Source organism: Colossoma macropomum, unplaced genomic scaffold (assembly GCF_904425465.1).
Source record: "Colossoma macropomum unplaced genomic scaffold, Colossoma_macropomum, whole genome shotgun sequence".
Lineage (NCBI taxonomy): Eukaryota > Metazoa > Chordata > Actinopteri > Characiformes > Serrasalmidae > Colossoma > Colossoma macropomum.
The window spans coordinates 450,145-470,359 of record NW_023494911.1 but is presented as its reverse complement, the minus strand read 5'-3'; the positions used below and the strand labels follow the sequence as shown (position 1 = coordinate 470,359).

At 42.3% G+C, this 20,215-nt stretch overlaps 1 protein-coding gene across 1 annotated transcript; it reads left to right on the top strand.

Annotated features, from left to right (window-relative positions):
* Positions 1–744: 744 nt before the first annotated feature.
* Positions 745–19,819, top strand: LOC118800578 (tripartite motif-containing protein 16-like). The gene is made up of 7 exons (XM_036560850.1): positions 745–967; positions 7,771–7,865; positions 11,820–12,053; positions 12,234–12,393; positions 12,485–12,541; positions 13,617–14,095; positions 19,661–19,819. The coding sequence occupies exons 1-7, from the start codon at positions 745–747 to the stop codon at positions 19,817–19,819; spliced, it is 1,407 nt and encodes a 468-aa protein (XP_036416743.1).
* Positions 19,820–20,215: the final 396 nt, after the last annotated feature.

Sequence of the window (20,215 nt, the reverse complement as noted above, 5' to 3'; positions counted from 1 at the left end):
ATAACAGGCACCAACAAGCTTTTGGCCACAGGTATGCCTGGCAGCTTCCAAAATAGAGGTTTTAACAGGGTCTGTTTGCACTTCCTGTCCTCTACCTCCTCCAGCACATGAGAAAAGTTCTCCTGAAGGTGGGAGTTGTAATCATTCCAAACAGAGATCATTGATCTTTGACCCAAGGAGCTCTGGTACCAAGGACACTTCTGAATGTCCTTGTGTTCGAACGTGGTGTTCATTGTGGACAATATATGACTAGCACAGATGTCCAATAACAATTCACCATTCGGGTTTAGATTGGGCAAGCTGTTCTTCCTGATCACCCCCTCCAGGCTTCCCAGTCATTAGCAACATGAGCATTAAAGTCTCTCAGTAACACTATGGAGTCTATAGATGGGGTCGATTTCAGAACCCCACTTGCTCCAAGAAAGCTGAATACTCCAAACTGTTGTTTGGTGCCTAAGCACACACAACAATCAAGAGTTTTCCTCCCTGCAATTTTATTTTACATTGTGGTGACCCTCTCACCCACTGGGTCAAACTCCAACTGCATGGCAGCCAGCTGGGTGCTTGTGAGTATCCCCACACCTGCCCAGCGCTTCTCACCCTGTGCAATTCCTGAATAGGAGAGGGACCAACCCCTATTAAGGAGTTTGGTTCCAGGGCCAACAATGTGAGTGGAGGTGAGCCCAAATATTTCTAGTTGATACCTCTCAACCTCCTACACAAGCTCCAGCTACTTCTGCCCACATGCCTAGAGCCAGTTTCCGTTGCAGGGGCCAAGCCACCAAGGACCTACCTGCCATCTACCACCACTTATTTGGCACTGCACTGGTCCCTTATGCTGGACCTTGTAGGTGGTGGGCCCACATGATCTCCCACATTGCATTTTCGGGCTGGGTCCGGCCAGGTTACATGGCTACCAGCCCCAAAGCACTTGGTGAAGAACACTACCCCAGGCCTGGTTCCCGGGGTAGGTCCCAGTGACCCTCACCCTGGCAGGGGACACGGTACCTTGTGTCCTTTGAACATGTGGGATTTTGGACAAAAACTGACTGTGGATAACAAAACTGAAAGCATAACGATTTCATGACTGTTATTTTTGTAAAACTGCAAAAAAAAAAACTTTTTGTAAAACTGCAAAATGTGTGTGAAACAAATATAATCTAATCTAATGGTAATTTCTGAAGAGGCCTCAAATGAAGAGTTAAATGTTATCTTTTCATCAGTAGTGGAGCTCTCTGAGTTTGAAAGTACTTTTTGTACCTGGTGAGGCAAAATGTTTTCACTCTACTATTTGCTCAAAACATCTGAACACTGTTGAGGACAAATGTTTCCTGTCACAGTAAAAATGGTATTTCAGAAAGCGTGTTTGGTGATGAATGAGTCCTGGTTTGAAGTCGGGTCTTTGTGTAAAATGTAAAAGCCTTGGCAGAGGTACAGCTGAAAGCACAATGAACTGTGCCAGCGGCTGAGTGGCGGGCATGCCCGTGCCAGCCTCACTCTACTGGGCACACAGTGATTCTGCTCATGAGGAGAGACGGACGGGTTCTTTAGGGAGGAACACTGTCCTGAACCCTTTACTGCTGCTGTGTTTTAGTGTAGACTGTAAGAAACAACAGCAGAAACTGACTATACACATTCTAATATTTACCCAGAGAGAGAGAGAGAAGAAAACACACAAACAGATTTTCAGCTGAAGCTAATGTTATCTAGAAAGTGCCACATTTAGACAATTTAGTGGATGCTTTATTTTTCCAGGTAAAATAAAAAAAATAGTGCAAAGAACTTGCATGTTTGAGGTGGTAGTAACTTTAGGCTCCTGCAGATGGCATTGCACGAGGATGACCAGGCTATAAATACCTGCGGGGTGTGCGACAGGATTCATATATTGAGAAGAGGTGGTACAGTGCAATAATTGTCTCATTCGATGTGTTGAAAATGGGTTGCAAAGCAGATGTTAATGATTGACAAAAAGGAGTGATTGCATTTGGCCATGCTAAAGGCCACAATATGAAGGAAGAAGATAAATTTGCATATTTATCGAAGCGTACAGTCATACGGGTCTACCATCAGTGGCAACAATCCCAGTCTACAGGACATTTTCATCGGAATTGTGGCTGAAAGACAAAACTGACAGACAGGGACAACCAGCATGTTTCACGGCTTGTGAATAAAAAATCGCTGCCCTGCGAACAGTTCTTTCAGAAATTGGTTGTGAAGGGCCTGTGTTGACTTCTAGATGCAATTTTTGCCTGGAATTGATTTTTATTCATAAGCTCTCTCGACCAAAAATTGGTCACCAGCTTAAGCACACAAAGTGACTCATTTTTTGTCCGGGAAGCTTATTAACATGTGTTCTACTGCTCTGATTTCCATCCACAGCAAACCATACCTGAACGGTTCTCTAAACAGCTGGCATTCAGAGAAAAAGGATAATAATAAATAGAAAAGCCTGGAGTTAAATACAGTATGAAAGAGAAAGAAAAAACTTGGTCTGTACCAAAAACGCTTTTCAGCTCCTCTTCTGCAATCTGTAAAAGCCACTACCTCACTATGATTGGACGAGACCCTTAATGGATGCATTACTTCCCACATAAGAGACTCGTCTACCTTCATGATACTGGTCTTCTACAGATCAGAGAAATGGACACAATACTGACCCTCTACGGACAGTACACTGACCTTCTGCAGCTCAGTAACTGATACTATACTGACCTTCTACAGCTTAGAGAAACAAACAGTACTCTGACCTTCTACAGCTCAGATAAATAGACACTATAATGACCTTCTACAGCTCAGAGAAACTAACACTGTACTGACCTTCTACAGCTCAGAGAAACATACACTATACTGACCTTCTATAGCTCAGAGAAACAGACACTATACTGACCTTCTATAGCTCAGAGAAAGTAACTCTACTACAGTAACACTGTACTGACCTGAATGGTAGTATTAGGAAAATGCTGCAATGGGGGGTGGGCATCAAACCATGTCATAACCACTGATCCAGTTTCTGGAGGTTTTGTAACAATTTCATGTGCTGAATGGTTTTTCAGACTTTGACCCCCGACCCCTCCCCTGAGTGGACGACCTCATCAGATAGGCTAAGGATGGCTTGTTTTTCAGTTTAGAGAATGTTTTCTTTCTAAGTAGGTTAATCTTCCTCTTGAGAGTCACAATATACTACATGTGTAGTCTGTCCTGTGAATAACTTTATCATTTCAAATCAATTGTTTCACTCAGTATAAACTGGGTACTTTTAATCTCGGATAGTGCTTACATAAGCAGCATCCTCACCAATCAAAAGGCTGATGTGGTTTGTACTGCCCACACAACAAAACTGTGTTCCCTAACTGTCTCTTTCTCTCCTTTCGAGTCGAACAAAGCTAACCACCAAGGAAAGGTTAACCTAGCAAGCATAATTGAGCTGGCAAGATTTCCATGCATCCATTGGTCCACTCTGCCACACCAGCATTCCTTGGATGCAGATCCAGCAGTACAATGCATCTCCATACAAAATGTATTAGTGAGCTATGAGAGTCTACCACATGGCCTGCACATATAAAACCCATTTCACTCAATTTACTGTCAGATAAACATGCAATATTTTACACTTTTATTCTCTGGGACTAATAAAGGCTACTGATCACCCTCATTCCTGAAACCTGACAGAAAAAGGCTTCTCTACCTCAGGGGGACAATGGCAGTATCAGGTTCTTCCATTTGGGTTCCATGGAGTTCCATCACCTCTCAACACCTGAGAGACATGATTTCCACCCCCATTAAAGGTACAACCCCAATTCCAAAAAAGTTGGGATGCTGTGTAAAATGTACATAAATGTACATAAAAAGAGAATGCAATGATTTGCAAATCTCATAGACCCAGTATTTTACAATAGCACATAGAACACATCAGATGTTGAAAGTGAGGCATTTTACCATTTCATGAAAAACATTACCTAATTTAGAACTTGATGGCAGCTACGCATCTCAAAAAAGTTGGGATGGGGCAACAAAACAGCTGGAGGAGCAATTTGCAACTAACTCACATGACTGAATATAAAAAGAGCGTTTTAGAGAGGCAGAGTCTCTCAGAAGCAAAGATGGGCAGAGCTTCACCAATCTGAGAAAAACTGCATCTAAAAATTGGGGAACAATTTCATAAAAATGTTCATCAACATACAATTTAAAAAGATTTTAAATATCCCACCATCTACAGTACATAATATCATCGAAAAATTCAGAGAATCTGGAGAAATACCTGTATACAAGGGACGAGGCTGATGGTCAGTATTGTATGCATGTGATCTTCAGGACTTCAGGCGGCCCTGCATTGAAAACAGGCATGATCCTGTACTGGAAATCACTGCATGGGCTCAGGAACACTTCCAAAAATCATTGTCTTTGAACACAGTTCGTTGTGAAATACACAAACGCAAGTTAAAGTTGTATCATGCATAGAAGAAGCCATATGTCAACACAATCCAGAAATGGCGCCATCTTCTCTGGGCAAAATGGAAAACTGTTCTGTGGTCAGATGAATAAAAATTTAAAATTCTTTTTGAAAACCACAGACGCCGTGTCCTGCGGACTCAAGAGGATCATCCAGGTTGTTATCAGCGCACAGTTCAAATGTCTGCATCTCTGATGGTCTGTGGCTGCATTAGTGCCTATGGCGTGGGCAGCTTATACATTTGGAAAGGCTCTATCAATGCTGAACAGTATATAGAGATTTTAGATAGATAAATAGATAGATAGATAGACAGATAAATAGATAGACAGATAGATAGATAGATACTTTATTGATCCCTAAGGAAATTTAGCAGCCAGTAGCAGTCACACAACACAGGACAGTAATAGTATAGTAATAGTAATAAGGGTGTAACACAGGACAGGAATAGTAATAAGGGTGTAACACAGGACAGTAATAGTAACAAGGGTGTAACACAGGACAGTAATAGTAATAAGGGTGTAACAACATATGCTCCCATCCAGACAGTGTCTCTTTCAGGAAAGGTCTTGTATATTTCAGCAAGACAATGATAAACCATATACTGCATCCATCACAACAGCATAGCTTCGCAGAAGAAGAGTCCAGGTGCTGAACTGGCCGCCTGCAGTCCAGAGCTTTCACCAATAGAAAACATTTGGCGCATCATGAAACGAAAAATCTGGCAAAGAAGACTCAGGACAGTTAAGCAGCTAGAATCCTACATTAGACAAGAATGGGACAATATTCCTCTCCCAAAACTCCAGCAATTGGTCTATAAGATTTGCAAATCATTGCATTCTGTTTTTATTTACATTTATTTACATTTAACACAGTATCCCAACTTTTTTGGAATTGGAGTGTACAAGGCTGTCTGCTTCTATAATGTGATGAAGGTTATGGAGTATATTTGATTTAAATTTTTTTTAAATCAGACTGGATTCAGTTCACAGAGGAGCTGCTGGTTCAGACCCTCTCAGAGAGACGGTGGACCATCAGAGGAGGCATGTTGGCTTCAGTTCTGCCCGTCTGGTGTCTGTGATGATGAAGGAAGATCAACCAAACTAGAGAATCATCCACCACAGTTTGGTAGCACTGATGTGGGACAGGCTTCTGGGATCAGCCCACCCCTCCATCCCCCCACTGGATGTTGGAAATTAGCCAGCTGGAAAACAGCCATTAGCAACTTTTTGGGCTGATTGATTTTCTTCCAGTCAGAATTTCACAAATTATGTCTCCTCAGGGTGTCCAGATCAATAAAGCTGCTGAATGAACTACAAAACATGTATTTGTGTGTAGCTGAAGGACAAAGTGCCCTAATCGGCCTCCAGCAGCTGGATAATGGATCTGTCCAGCTAGCAGCTTTAAAGCTATGATGTCTGTTCAAAAGTGACCAAACAAAGCAAAAATCATATTTTTCCTAGGTTGATGGAGAAATAGGAAGGACTTCTTTTCATCTGTCACTCTTCTGAGTGGTGGATGGGTGGAGAGCTGGATTAGGTCAGTTTAAACTTTTTTAGCAAAGTGCCAAAAATGCGCTAATCAATCTGTGCCACATGTGAGAGTTTAATATTTGTCTTTCCTGGAAAAAAAACAAATATTAAACTTTTACATATGGCACAGATTTATTAGCGACTAGTAGTAATAGTTAAGTTTAGCTTTTGAAGGCTGTCACTAACACCTGTGAATGGATGTGTATGATCAGCCTCTTATCAATATACACACACCATTAGCTTAGCCAACTTAGCCATGTCTTGGCCAACTTGGCCTGACTGCATGTCTAGGTGAGGAAACCCATGTAGACACAGGGAGAACATGCAAACTCCACACAGAAAACATCCTGGTTGCCCAGCTGGGGAGCCGAACCCAAGCCCTCTTTGCTGTGAGCAAATATTCATTTTATATAGATATAAATGGAATCAGCATTGATATATGCTGAAAAGTGATGTTTCTCAAAACAGCACTGATGTGTTGCTGAGGATTTCACATGTCATCGTTACTGCCAGGTTGAGGGTGGTGCACCACCAGCAATATTCAGCCAAGAACAGCTCTGTGGTCAGAAACTGTTGATTAGCTGAGCATGGCTAACATCAACTGTACATCAACAAATGGGCATCAACAAACACCAGGCGGAGCTTAAAGGGAGGAGTTTCTGATAAAGTATACACAGTGATGCCTTGGATAGAAGGACTTGAGAGTGGATGATAAATGTTGTGCAACCACAGACGGATGGATCTTTAATGCAAACATACATAAACATTCAATGTAGAAATTTAAAGCATCTTATATATATATATATATTTGTCTATTCAGTTCTAAAAGTCCACCAGACCAATGGTGTCCTTCCTCTTTCTCCCATTCTCCTCCCCCTCTCTACCTCACTTAAACCAAGTGACTCACAGACAGCTCAGGGAAAACAACGCTGAAGTCAGAGTGCTGCTCTCTCTCTCTCTCTCTCTCTCTCTCTCTCTCTCTCTCTCTCTCCCTCTCCCACTCCCTCTCTCCTGTCTGATGTGTCTGGCCTCCTTTTGAAAACTCACAGTGAAAAAAGCACAAGCTGGTCAAAGCGTCCACACAAAAAAACAAAAATAAAAATAATCTGTGGTGAAAACAACACATGCTGAATTGAGGACCAACAAAATGTCCTCACTTGATCAAAAATGACATGTTGTCCTAAACATGATCCTCACAAGTATAGCAGGACAAGAACATGTACATTCACCCCACTCCACCACTCTCTTCACTCACACACACACACACACACACACGCACACACACACACACACACACACACACACGCACACGCACACGCACACACACACACACACTCTACCGTTCATGCACAAAACAGCGTGTGGTTGTATCATTCAGCAGAAAAGCCTTTAAATACACTGGATGTCAGATAATCTCAGAAAAAAATAATGGATGGTTTTAACACAGATGTAATCTGTTTAGGCATTTTATTTTGTTGAACTTTGACCTTGGCCAGCGAACAGGTCCCTAAAGTTTATAATGGGATGTGTGAGAGAGACAGAAAGTCTAGAGGATTCAACACCAGACGTGGGTGACCTTTAACCTACACATGGACACGTCCCTGCAGGACACACCTCTGCTTTTTATTAACATCAATCAAGTAAAACTCAATAACAGTTACTAGCATATGTGACTTTTGACCTTTCGAAAAAAACTGATGTGATCTTTGACCTTGAAGTCATGAATTAAAGTTTTGTCAGGTGCCTCCCTAAACCTTCCCTCTCTCAGTCATACAGTGTGTTTGTTGACAGAGGGAGCTGAAGGAGATGCAGAGAGAAGTCCAGCAGAGGATCCAGGAGAAGCAGAAGAAGCTGCAGGAGCTGAACAGGCTGTGAACACTCTTAAGGTGAGGACTGAGCAGAGATTTGATATTTCAGAGCTCAGTCAGGTTCTCCTCCGAGCTGTGTATTAAGAAGAAGTGACATATCTAAACTTTGGCGGTACTGGTGCATTAGCAACCGCTGCTAATGACATTTTAACCCTCGCTAACCAGGCTGAGGATAATCTTGTCCAAAATGGTATTCGTGTGGAAGTGATTTTCAAACGACTAGGAGCAGGGTTGGGAAACAATGCACTAACCCACAGTGGCCCTGCACCTCCTTAATGAGAATATCCATGTGTTATGCGCCAGGGGTTTCACCCTGAGTGAGACTAAAACTTACAACCTTTATGTTCCAACACTAAGGGATGAACCAACTGGGGGACAATGGAAGATGGGCTCAAAAACAGCAGTTTGCCTGGATGTTACAGTAACCCCCCTCTCCTAGAAATGTCTCCCAACATTCCCAAACCAGCTTCTTGATCCCTCTTGAAAGCTCTAATAAGCTCTGGGTCCAAGACGTGCCTGGCCAGTATCCAGCATCGTTTCTCCGGCCCATAACCCTCCCACTCTACCAGGTATTTGTCTCTACCCCATACCCGGTGGGGATACAGTAACCACCATACAGTATAAGCCAGGGAGCTGGCGGTTATCCGTGGTGGCGCAGGGATAGGAGAGTTCAGGGGACTACAGAGGAAAGGTTTCAGCCTCGAGACATGGAACGTCGGGTTTATCCACATGGTTCAGGGGAGAAAGAGCTGGTACGACACTGGATTAATCCGTTTTACTATTTTCAGAGGTCCCATTTATTGTGAGGCGAGTTTCCAGGACTCCAATTTGAATGGTAGGTCCCTAGTGGAAAGACACATCCACTGCCCAGGACAGTATGTGAAGCCCACACGCTGGGGACATGCCCACAGAAGAGTGACAAAGGAAGTGATGGGCATACTGGGCCCAGAACATGTTCTCAGACCATGTGGTGGGTCGTGAAGAGGCCAAACACCTGAGGGTCCGTTCGAGATCCTGATTTACTCTCTCAGCCTGCCCACTGGACTGAGGATGGAAGCCCAATTTTAAAATAATGGAGGCCCTGATTAATTAAGAGAATGCCTTCCAGAAGCATCTAGAGAAGTGGGGTCCACAATCAGAAACGATGTCCGAAGGGAAAACATGGACCCTCACCAAATGTTGTAACAACAACGCAATGGTTTCTTTTGCCGAGGGCAGCTTCAGCAAGTCAATGAGCTTGCAGGCCTTTGAGAAGTGGTCTAAGACTACCATGATCACCATGTTGCCCTGGCACTCTGGCAACTCAATGATAAAGTCTATAGAAATTCCATGGCCACAAAGGTAGGGAAAGTGGCTGGAGCAAGCCTGGTGAAGGACCTCGTTTATGAATCATTGTAAGACAGCTGGAGCATTCATCAACCCAAACAGCAAGGTACAAGGTACTCATAATGGCCAGAAGATGTGATGAAATAATCACTTGCATTTTCTCATCATGGTGCTTCAGCTTGCAGTTTCATGCGGGCAGAGCTGAAGCACTGCTGTCTTCTACTCGTTTCCCTGGCAAACTCAAATTAGATTATAGTCACTGCGCAAGTCCAACTTAGTAAAGATGGATGTCTGCTACAGTGCCACCGAGACTGAGGTCATCAGAGGCAGTGGGTAGTGATCCTTGATTGTGATTTCCCCTGTAGTCTATGCAGGGTCAAAGGCTGCCGTCCTTCTTCCCTACAAAGAAGAAACCGACTCCCGCTGGAGAGGACCAAGGGTGAATGAAGTCCAGAGCAAGTGCCTCCTTAATGTACTCCTCCATGGCCGTCTTCTCAGACCCTGAGAGAGAGAAGAGCCTCCCCCTCCCTTTCATTCCAGTGAGGAGTTTGATAGCACAGTCAGACCTGTGCAGAAGTAGGCCTTGCCTTTACTCAATACCTCCACCAAGTAGTGGTACTCAGCAGGGATCTTGTTTAGATCAGGATATGTGGTAGGAGCCCTAAACGGGGGTGGGATTGATACAGGAATCTTGATGCAAGAAACCCTGCATTGAGGACCCCAGCCAGCCACAGACCGAGTCAGTCAATCCAGACACAGATTATGTTGTTGCAGCCAGGGAAACACCAAAACTAGCTGCAACTCTGGTGCCTGGATGAGCATGAAAAAATTATTCCACGGTGCTGCCCTATTAGAAGTTTGATCAGGCGGGTTTGTTGGGTAACCCGTCCGGCCCCCAAGGGATGACCATCAATGGCACTGGTCTCTTGAAGGTTACCAAGGGAAGATTCAGGGTCTTGGCTAGGGAGATGTTGCATGCGAGACTCGCATTCCTGGCAAGAAAGACAGGTGCCTCCTAACTGCATGGGCTGCTTCAGGAGACAAAGGAGGCAGGGATGAGCTCAGGACATTCCACGATGGGGTCTGAACACTACACCATCCTTGGTTGTTCAGCTCTTCCAAACAGTCCTGAGAGCCTCTGCCTGAAAATATTCTCCTTCCACTTTTATGTAGGGAGCTACCTATAAATATGCACTATTGTAGATGGCTTCTTAATCAAATTTCCCCATTCAACCTTACATGGTGCAGCAGTTACATTATGTACAATTTAAGTTTGAATGGGAAAAAAAAAGAAGCTGCCTTCAGCTTTATCTACAGTAGAACATTTCAAGTTCTTCTAGTTGATTAAGAGTCACTTCTACACAACAATCACTTTGGACAGAATTATTCTCAGCCTGGTTAGCAAGTGTTAGAGTGTCACCCAGTAGTTGCTTTTGCTGGTTTGGCTAGCTTTGCTCTGTTACTGCTAAAGTGTAGATTCATCACTTCCTTTTAAAACATGTCCCACATTCAAAAGTCCCTACTGATGTCTCACCTACGTTTGATTGACAAGAGTGGCTCTTGACAGTTTCAAACAGGATTGGTGGTTGTTTTTTTAATGTGTCAGAATCAGTCACTTAAGACAATAAAAATGAAATTCTAAATACATATTTTGTTTTTGAATTTGAATTCTAACAGCTATTATGCACAGAAATTCAAATGCAAATATACATTTTGTTTTTGAATTGTCTTAAATAATGTACACTCATATGAGAAATGCAATTGTAAATACACAATTTATTCAGCATTTTCAAATTTGCATTTGAATTTGAATAAAGTCTAGAATATGTTCCCATATATTTCTGAATCATTATATGGACAACTATAAGTCATACAGTCATGAGTCATGATTGAGGTTTAACATTGTGAGAACAAAAACATGTTTTCTATTTATTTTCACTGATGTGTTCTTTTGAACTTTCTTCACAGATAGCATGCAGGTTCTATTACGTTTTGATGCCAGTCACGGTGTCTGGAGATGATTCAGATTGTGTTTGGTGTTAGCGTTGAGCTAAACATGCGTTAACATGTGTTAACACATGACGTGATCGGCCAGTCCAGACATTATCTCCCAATTATCTTTTATGGATGTTGTTGACTTATCTAAAGTCTCAAAAGTATCTAAAGTTCTAAAGTTTCTCAGCTGCTGGAGACATTTTCCTCAGAATTTACTTGTTACTCTCCTCCAGCTCTCCTGGAGTTTTAAACCGGAGCGTTGCAGCTCGAACGGCAAACCGAAGAGCATCTATCAGTCCACATTTCTGTGTTTTGTCACAGTGAATAACAAGCACATGTCTGTATTGACCAGCAGATCAGGGTGAATTGGCCACTCATAAATGATCTGTAAACAACATTTAAGTTTAGATGTTACTTTCTGAACAAAGGGAACACAAGCTAAATTTGACTTTTAGTAGCCTAGCATAGCCATTCACCACATTTAAACACTTACTTTTAGTGCAGACCTGAGTAATCAAACCTCAGACACTAAACCCGTCTGAACTGATGGACTACACTGACTGTGAGGAGTGAAAGTGTGTAATGAGATGTTCTACTGAAGTCCTCCTTTAAATGGAGCTCTATATGTGCTCTCTGTATGTGCTCTAACAGCGCTGTGCTCAGACAGCAGTGGAGGACACTGAGAGGATCTGGACTGAACTGATCTGCTCCATTGAGAAAAAGCGCTCTGAGCTAACAGAGCTGATCAGAGCTCAGGAGGAGGCTGAACTGAGTGCAGCTGAGGAACACTCGGAGAAACTGGAGCAGGAGATCGCTGATCTAAAGAGGAGAAACACTGAGCTGGAGCAGCTTTCATTCACAGAGGATCGCATCCATTTCCTCCAGGTAACAATCACTGATCTACAGAGGAACCTGTTCATCATCAACTTCATCAAACTCCTCTCAGCTAAAGTTCATGAAGACAGTAATAAACAGAGCTCTGTCTGATCACTCGCTCATCTTTAGTCTGATTTGGTCTGAGCTGCTTCATTCCTCTTTTTCTCCATTCTGTTTTTCTCTGTGTAGAGTTTCCAGTCACTGAGCGTCTCTTCTGGATCTGAGGACTCCTCCAGCATCTCTGTCCATCACCATCTCTCATTTGATGGAGTGAGGAGCGCTCTCTCTGATCTGAAGGAGAGACTAGAGGAGTTCTGCCGAGAGGAGTTCAAGAAAATCCCTCCACAGGGTAAGAGGAGCTTCCTGCTGGCTCTTCTATTCTATTCTATTCTATTCTATTCTATTCTATTCTATTCTATTCTATTCTTGTGTCTCCACAGCTGCACCAGCTCCTTTATTACTCTCAGAGCCAAGGAGCAGGCAAGATTTTCTACAGTGTAAGTTGAGCCTTTAAGCAGTGTCTGAAATTCTCACTGTAGAAATGTTTGAAATTGGAAACAAACACAACAACGTTGCTCTTCAAATAAATACATTCTGGTCTCTTTTCCACTGTCAAGCCAAATGGTTCTCAGGCCCATAGTGTACCGTTCCACGCTGGTCCGGACTTGTGAAACTGGTTACGGTTTTTATTTCTATCTGTTGTGCCGCTAAATCAGAACCAAGAAATACCGAAGAAAACTACGCAAATGAGTGGCTAATTTGCTAACACACTAATAGCTACATACACAGCACCTACCACAACACACGTTTGATTCCCTCTGTCACTCCAACACCAGTTTTTCAGTGTGCTCTCAGATTCTTTATACTCTAAACAGATTGTTTTTGAGCATCATTTACTCAAACTGAGCCTGTACTGTGGGGGTTGAATCTGTAGCCAGCTAACTTCACTAGAATAGGGGTACAGCTCAGTGAACCACAGAATAATTCTACTTTGCATAATTTCTGTCACTTTACCACTAGGCATTCAAAGCTGCACTCCCATATAAGAGTCTTTACCCTCTAAACAGATGTTTTTAAGCAATGGTTAGCTGAAACTGAGTGTACCGCAGTGGGAGGCACCATGCAATCACAGAAGCTTGGCCTAAACAGGTTACAGTTTAAGACGCTACACAACACATTCAATTTTGGCTTTCAGTCACTCCAACACCAAGCAGCCCATATGCTATCATTTATGGAATCATGGATTTATTAGGAGTCCATGTGAGCAAACTGAACTTATTTGATCATTTTTGGGTTTGAATAATCCAGCAGGATGCAGTGACACAATATGGACATAAATGTCAGACAATAGTTACATTGTCATCCCACTGAATGGTTCTGTGGCATGGTTAGCTAACCATACTGGAACAAAACACACTAAGCACAGTTTTAAGCGTTCCGTGTGGAACCGTGTCTGTGTGGAAAAGCCACTGGAACAGTTACAGAACCATTTAGCCCTGCCGTGAAAAAGAGGCCTCTGTGAAGACGAACATAAAATGTTGATTTTATTCTTTTTTATGGTAGTTTAATTAGATTTCTGTCACCTGACTCTGGATCCTAACACAGCGTATCGTCGCCTCATTCTGTCTGAGAATAACAGAGCTATGATTCTGAGTGATGAAGACCAGCATTACCCTGATCATCCAGAGAGATTTGTTGATTTGTATCAGGTGTTGAGTGTGGAGAGTCTGACTGGACGCTGTTACTGGGAGGTTGAGTACAGCGGAGTGGCGGCGATTGCAGTTGTGTATAAAGACATCAGCAGGAAAGGACAGAATAGTGATGGTGAGTTTGGATACAACAGTCAGTCCTGGAGACTGTTTTGTTCTACTGATGCCGCTGTCTGGCACTGCTGCTGTAGAACAGAGTTCCCAGAAGCTCCACTGTGCAAAGTAGGAGTTTATGTGGATCACAGTGCAGGAATTCTGTCCTTCTACAGCGTCTCTGACACAATGACCCTCCTACACACAGTCCACTCCACATTCACTCAGCTGCTCTATGCTGGGTTTGAAGTTAGTGTTCATTCAACTCTGAGGTTGTGTGATAAAAATGATGGTGGTGATTGTGGCTGATGGTCTGTGAGGCCTGTATGACTAAGTGCTTTTATCATCCCTATTTCCTCACCTCATTATATCTGATCAGAGTCTATTAATAATGATGACTGGCTGTTGGTACAATAGAGAGTTTAAAATGTTCAGTATTAAGTTTAGACTAATGAAGCGCCGACTAAAAGGGCTCCTTAATGATTAATGCAAACATGCTTTCCAGAATCCTTTTAGATCCTTTTAGTTTATTTTACACTAATAAAAGGATTCAGATCTTCTCCTCTGTGCCACTGAAGTGCTACAGATGCTACCAGGCAGTCTGGGCTGAAAGTTTGATGACCAAAGCAACAGTAAATAAGGGAGATGGGCTTTAAATTCTGATCTCAGTGGAGCAGCAGTGATGCAGACGCTTCATCCTGGATAAGAAGAAGAAGTTAAGGTTCTTATTTTGAGGAGAACATCTTCAGTGTGCTACATTTATATTCTCAGTAGAACACAACAGGAAGGAGGAATAAATCACAGCATTGGCATCAGCATTAGCAGTAGCACTGGAAAACGCTCAGAGTGGAACAGTGCTCCATTCGGGCCTCATTTATAGTCAGCTAGTGTTAGCTGCTCTGACTTGGATGAGAAAGTGGAAGAACTGCTTCATACATTAACAGAAATGATCCTGTAAAAAGACCAAAGAAACATGGAAGAGCCTCTTTACATCTTCCATTATAAGCAGATCATTCTACTAAGCTCAGAAATTCAGCCATGAAGATGTGCAGCTGAATAAACCTCACCATCACCAACACAACATGGTCACTTATCATTAGAAGCTCTTTTCCCTCAAAAGCTGTTTTACACATTTACAAAACAAGCGTCAACCTCTGATCTGCTAAAATACTTTGTTGGAAGCAGAATAAATAAGCAAAAGGTGACCAGGTGAGTCAGCATGAGGCACCCTTGAGGAGACAGGTGCTGTGACTGTGCTGAAGTTCTGGGTAAACTGTGAGTAGTAATTGGCACTTCTCAGCTTCAACAAACGGGCTGTGTTCCAGTAATGTTGCCAACACAGAATTTACATGACGTTTTAATCCAGGCCGTGAGAATACACCAAGACATCGTCTGTGTATACTGTCGCATACCTGTGAAGCATGCCATGGAGTAGCATGACAAAAGACTGGAACACAGCTGGTGCCTTGGCCAAACCATACAGCATGACCGGATACTCATATTAACACTGTTCTTGGAGAAGGCTGTCTTCCATTCGTCCCTTTCCTGGATTTGTACAAGGGTTGTAAGGGCTCCTCAGGTCCAGCTTAGTAAACAGGTGTGCTCCATGTAATTGCTCTAGTGCAGCTGGCCTCAAAGGCAGGGGGGTAGTGAATCTTAATTGTGGCTTGTTTAAGTCCATAATATTCAATATATGGTCTCAGTTCCTCTTGGCGACAAAGAAGAAACTAGCAGAAGCCACAAGTGGCCTGATGAACTCCTGCCTAAGGGTCTCCTGGATGTTATCCACAGTGTCAGTCTCTTTGATGGACAAAGGGTAGATATGGGAGGGGAGGGAGTGGCCCCTGGCAGCAGGTCAATGGCACATTCCTATGATTATGTTATTTTACCAAATAATCTAGTTTTGCTGTGGAGCCTTAACAGCTCTGCAGCAGTGGAGAGATTATTCAGCTGCTCAGGCCCAAACAGAACCAGGGTCACTGATGAGAATTTTGAGGCTGAAGTGTTGCTGAAGTTTAACAGGACTCTGAATGTCATGTCTGTCTGTATCTTACTGAAATGTGTAAATTGGAGCAGTTTTATTTTAACAGTTGACAATGCTTTGCACAAAATTGTTTGGTTTGTATTCAGTAATTTTAAATTAAATTAGGAAAAACCTGGAATGATTGACTTTGCCTTTACTTAGTCTGGATTTTTATTGGATAACATGCCTTTGGTTGTGTAAGTTTGAGTGTTGGCTATATTTAAACTCACTTTTTGGTGATCTTTTTTGTATATTTGCAGCTTTTAAATTGTATGTTTTATTCTGGTACATGATTAAATGTGTATTAAGTGTCTTGTTCACAGTTTCAGTTGGGCTTGTTTGGTGTGTCAGGTGGAGATTCACAAACATTCTGACAATTGCGCTTTGAAAGTGGCTAAAAAGTAGAGCACTAGTAGTTAAAAACTAGCCACTACTTTTTCTGGAAAAGTAGCTAAATTGTAGCTAGCTACAAGTTTTGGGAAGGTAGCTACAAAGCAGCCAACTACTAATTTTTCAGTAGCTATCCCAACCCTGTCCCTGAGGAACACCACACAAATAAAGCAATTTAAGCATAGTAACTCTGAAGACCTTTAACACTTATTTTCTCAGACCAGAAAGCCGCATTTCATATAGAGTTATTCATTAACAGATTTAAGTTTACGCTTATAACTGTTTCTGCTTGTTTTGATGTAAACTCTTACATAAGTAAAATATTACTCTTCTGTTTACAACTGTTTGAGCCTCGATACTGCTTGAGTCTCTTATATGATGATTTTGTGTTAAGGTGATGTTAGATTGATTATATATGACCCTCTATTGATTATATTTGAGAACAATGTATAGTTCTGTGGTGGAGGTCACCTCATGAATTATCACCAGAATGTTTTAGTCGTCTAATACACTTTTTTCAAGGGTACTCCATACATGGCCGATTCAGCTCTAATTAGCCAGGAAACAGCAGGAAACGTCCAGAAATGTCCATCAGTGTTAATGAAAACATCCCACTGGCAGCTGCTGTTTTTTGGTCAGAGTGTGTTGTTTCATTCCTGAGGTGTCCCTGGCTTGAGGGCAGAACAAAAGCTTTGTTTAGAACTGCTTGAATGAGTTTAATGAGATGTATTTTAATTAAAATTAGGATTAGAACAGTAACACAACTTCAGTCTTATTGCTAGTGGTTCTGGGGGGAGCGCCCCCCGAGGGCTTACCTTCACCTTCAGTTCAATAAACTACAAGAAGCTTTAAAGCTACAATCTGATACTTCAGAACAAAGTCGGAGCCTGGAGAGAGAGTTTACTAAAGGTTTGAAGGAGAGGGTTGGGGGCGGGGCCTGTTCCCTTCAGGAAACTCACAGTCAGGGATATAAAGATCATCATCATAAGACTCTAAATCTTCTGTTTTATTCACCGTCTGAAAAGACCAAGTGGAACCTCCTCTACATTCACTCCTAATAGAGGATGTCAGCTGTTATTCCTGGTGAAGGATCTACAGTTAAAGATCTTACAGCCTCAATCAGGAACTGCTCAGAAATACCTAATTGTGGCATTAAACAACTTTCAGGATTCACCTGTTCAGGTGTGTTTTGAGGTGCTCACCTGTTCAGGTATGTTTTGAGGTGCTCACCTGTTCAGGCATGTTTCGAGGTCCTCGACTGTTTAGGTGTGTTTTGTGGGGTTCACCTGTCCAGGTGTGCTTTGAGGTGCTCACCTGTCCAGGTGTGTTTTGAGGGGTTCACCTGTCTAGGTGTGTTTTGAGGGGTTCACCTGTTCAGGTGTGTTTTGTGGGGTTCACCTGATGTATTCTACTTATTGTGGATTACTGATGTACATGCATAGGTGTGTTGTGGATTTTATTTGCTCAGGTGTGTTTTGTTGAGCACCGGACTCACCTATCTAGGTGTGCTTTGCTGTGATGACCTGTTTAGATGTTTTGCTGGGCTCACCTGTTTAGGTGTGTTTTGCGGGACTCATCTGTTTAGGTGTGTTTTGTGATGTGTTCTACTTATTGTGGATTCCTGATGTCACAGCAGGTACATCCATCACCTGGAGGCACAACACCTATAAGTCTTGCTCTGCATCATTTTACACTAATTTTACATTTTACCGCTGTGCTGTTTTAGTTGTTAGGAAAGCAGCTTTAAAGAATCATTGAATATATTCAGTATAAACAATATAAGCTCAGCAGTTCATCACAGCATTAAAAAGCTTTAGGACACACCTGACTCACCTAGAGTGACTCACCTAGGTGTGGTGTAGATTCTATTTGTTCAGGTGTGTATTGTTGAGCATCAGACTCACCAGACTCACCTATAGGTGTGTTTTACTGTGATGACCTGTTTAGATGTTTTGCTGGGCTCATCTGTTCAGGGTTGTTTTGTGAGGTTCACCTATTCAGGTGTGTTTTGTGAGGCTCGCCTGTTCAGGTGTATTTTGTGGGTTTCACCTGTTCAGGTGTGTTTTTGGGGCTTACTTGCTTTTCATTCACCAAATTTATGCCAATCTAATCACGGCAAATGTGATAATCAGGACGCAAGACTTAAAATGATGATTTGGCCAAAAGTAAAATCAGTTTCCCTCTTAGCCCAAATCCTGTTGATTAGCCAAGTCATGTTCGGTGTCTGAAGTAGCACTGGAGCTACGAGGCTAATGTAGCTAACAAGTAATGGAAGCTCATGTACACAAATTACAGACAGACAAAATTCAGTGTTCCAGGTGGCTGCTACTGTGTTCAGCTACGCTAATGTACTTTAGTCCATGTTTATAGATACAGTGAATCATAGTGTCAGAAATCACATCACAACTTCTTCACCAAGCATGTGTTCTCTGATTAAATACAGTGGGTGTGTGTGTCATGGGGACATTTGATTGTAGAAGTTTCACTCTAAAGATTTTGTGTCCATCTATGAGGTTCAGTATGAGCCACACAAATACAAATTTTAATAAAGTTTTTTTTTACTGTTGCACCCTCAGAGCTCTATCATGGTGTTTTGGGTCACACTGCATTTCTCCTCACAGCACCAACGATGAGCTGAAGCCATTTTCAGGATTCAGCTACATCTTTTATTGGGTTCCCTTAAAGACACAATGATCTATATTTAATAAGCAACACATTAAAGCACTCCAGTGGTGAGCTGTAAATACGGGTCAGCAGAGTTTCTACATTCAGTTCTAAAGATTAATCACCAGCTAAAACAAACCCAGTAAGCCCAAATTTCCCCACAGCAGTAAAGCTCAGTGTCAGCGTTCAGTCTGTAAAGGCAGAGCAGAGCTAAAGTTGCATCATGTGTTTGTGTGGAGCTGCAGGATTTTATTCACAGCCCTAAATGATTTTCATCCTCATCCAAACTCACAGTGAGGAAGCAGATTTCACAGATATTCACAGCCTGCTGCTCTTTAACTCTCTGTTTACCAGTTTATTACCGGCTTTTTGGGATTAGGGTTCATTTCCGTTCACTGATGACCACATAGAGCTGCATATCATAGAGAGTGATGTGGTGATCAAATCTCTAGTCTAATAAAAAGAAATGGCTATAAATAGGTCATTTTAGTATACTAATTATTATTAAATTACATTTTGGTGTATATTCCTTTTACTGAAACAAATATTAAGACTATAATAATTAATTCTAAATCTGTAATTGGCAGTGTTCTTTGTTTTGGGTGTTTTTAAATGTGTTTGTGTTACTATAAGCCACAACAACAAGAATTAAAAATAACAGAGACCTACTAGCAGCTAATGTTCGGTCTAATTAATTCAGCTTATTTGTGTTATTTCTCTCTAATCGGGGTGGACAGCAGCATCAGCTGGAGAGAGAAATCCAACCAGACAAGCTGCCAAAGTCCACCAGCTCCACACTGACCGACACGCTGACCGACTGCAGCTCGGATGATCACGCAGCGATAATTAAACATGTCATTGGAGAGCAGAATGAGTCCTCAGTGCAGGAGACATGAGGATCAGAGAGCTTTAATCTGAGTTCATCTCCATCTACAGTCTGAAGTTCAGAGCCACCTTTAGACTGAATGTGTGTTTGTCATGACTGACCGTTTGAATCTAAAGACTCAGGACTGAGCAGATCTGCTTCTGAGACTGAGACACACAGTGAAGCTGATGACTGTGTGTTTAAAATGGATTTAAAGTCCTGATCATGTGGATCTCCAGTGAAGTTCAGAGAAGCTCAATCATCCCATCATCCTAATTACTCTGTGTGTCTCGTTAAATCACCACTCAGCTTTTATTATAATCAGGTCATTTATTCATCTAACAGTCTAGAGATGAATGAACATGTGGTCAGTGCGATGACATTGTGTGTGTAAACATCACCGTCCTTCACTCCTGCTTCCTCTGGG

What these genes read in the sequence shown, in the direction of transcription:
- LOC118800578 (XM_036560850.1), top strand. Translation starts at nt 745, where the DNA reads ATGCCTAGAGCCAGTTTCCGTTGCAGGGGCCAAGCCACCAAGGACCTA. An exon ending in CAGGCAAGATTTTCTACAGT is followed by an intron (nt 12,542 to 13,616) that starts GTAAGTTGAGCC and finishes TAGTTTAATTAG; the next exon opens with ATTTCTGTCACCTGACTCTG. An exon ending in TGCTCTATGCTGGGTTTGAA is followed by an intron (nt 14,096 to 19,660) that starts GTTAGTGTTCAT and finishes CGGGGTGGACAG; the next exon opens with CAGCATCAGCTGGAGAGAGA.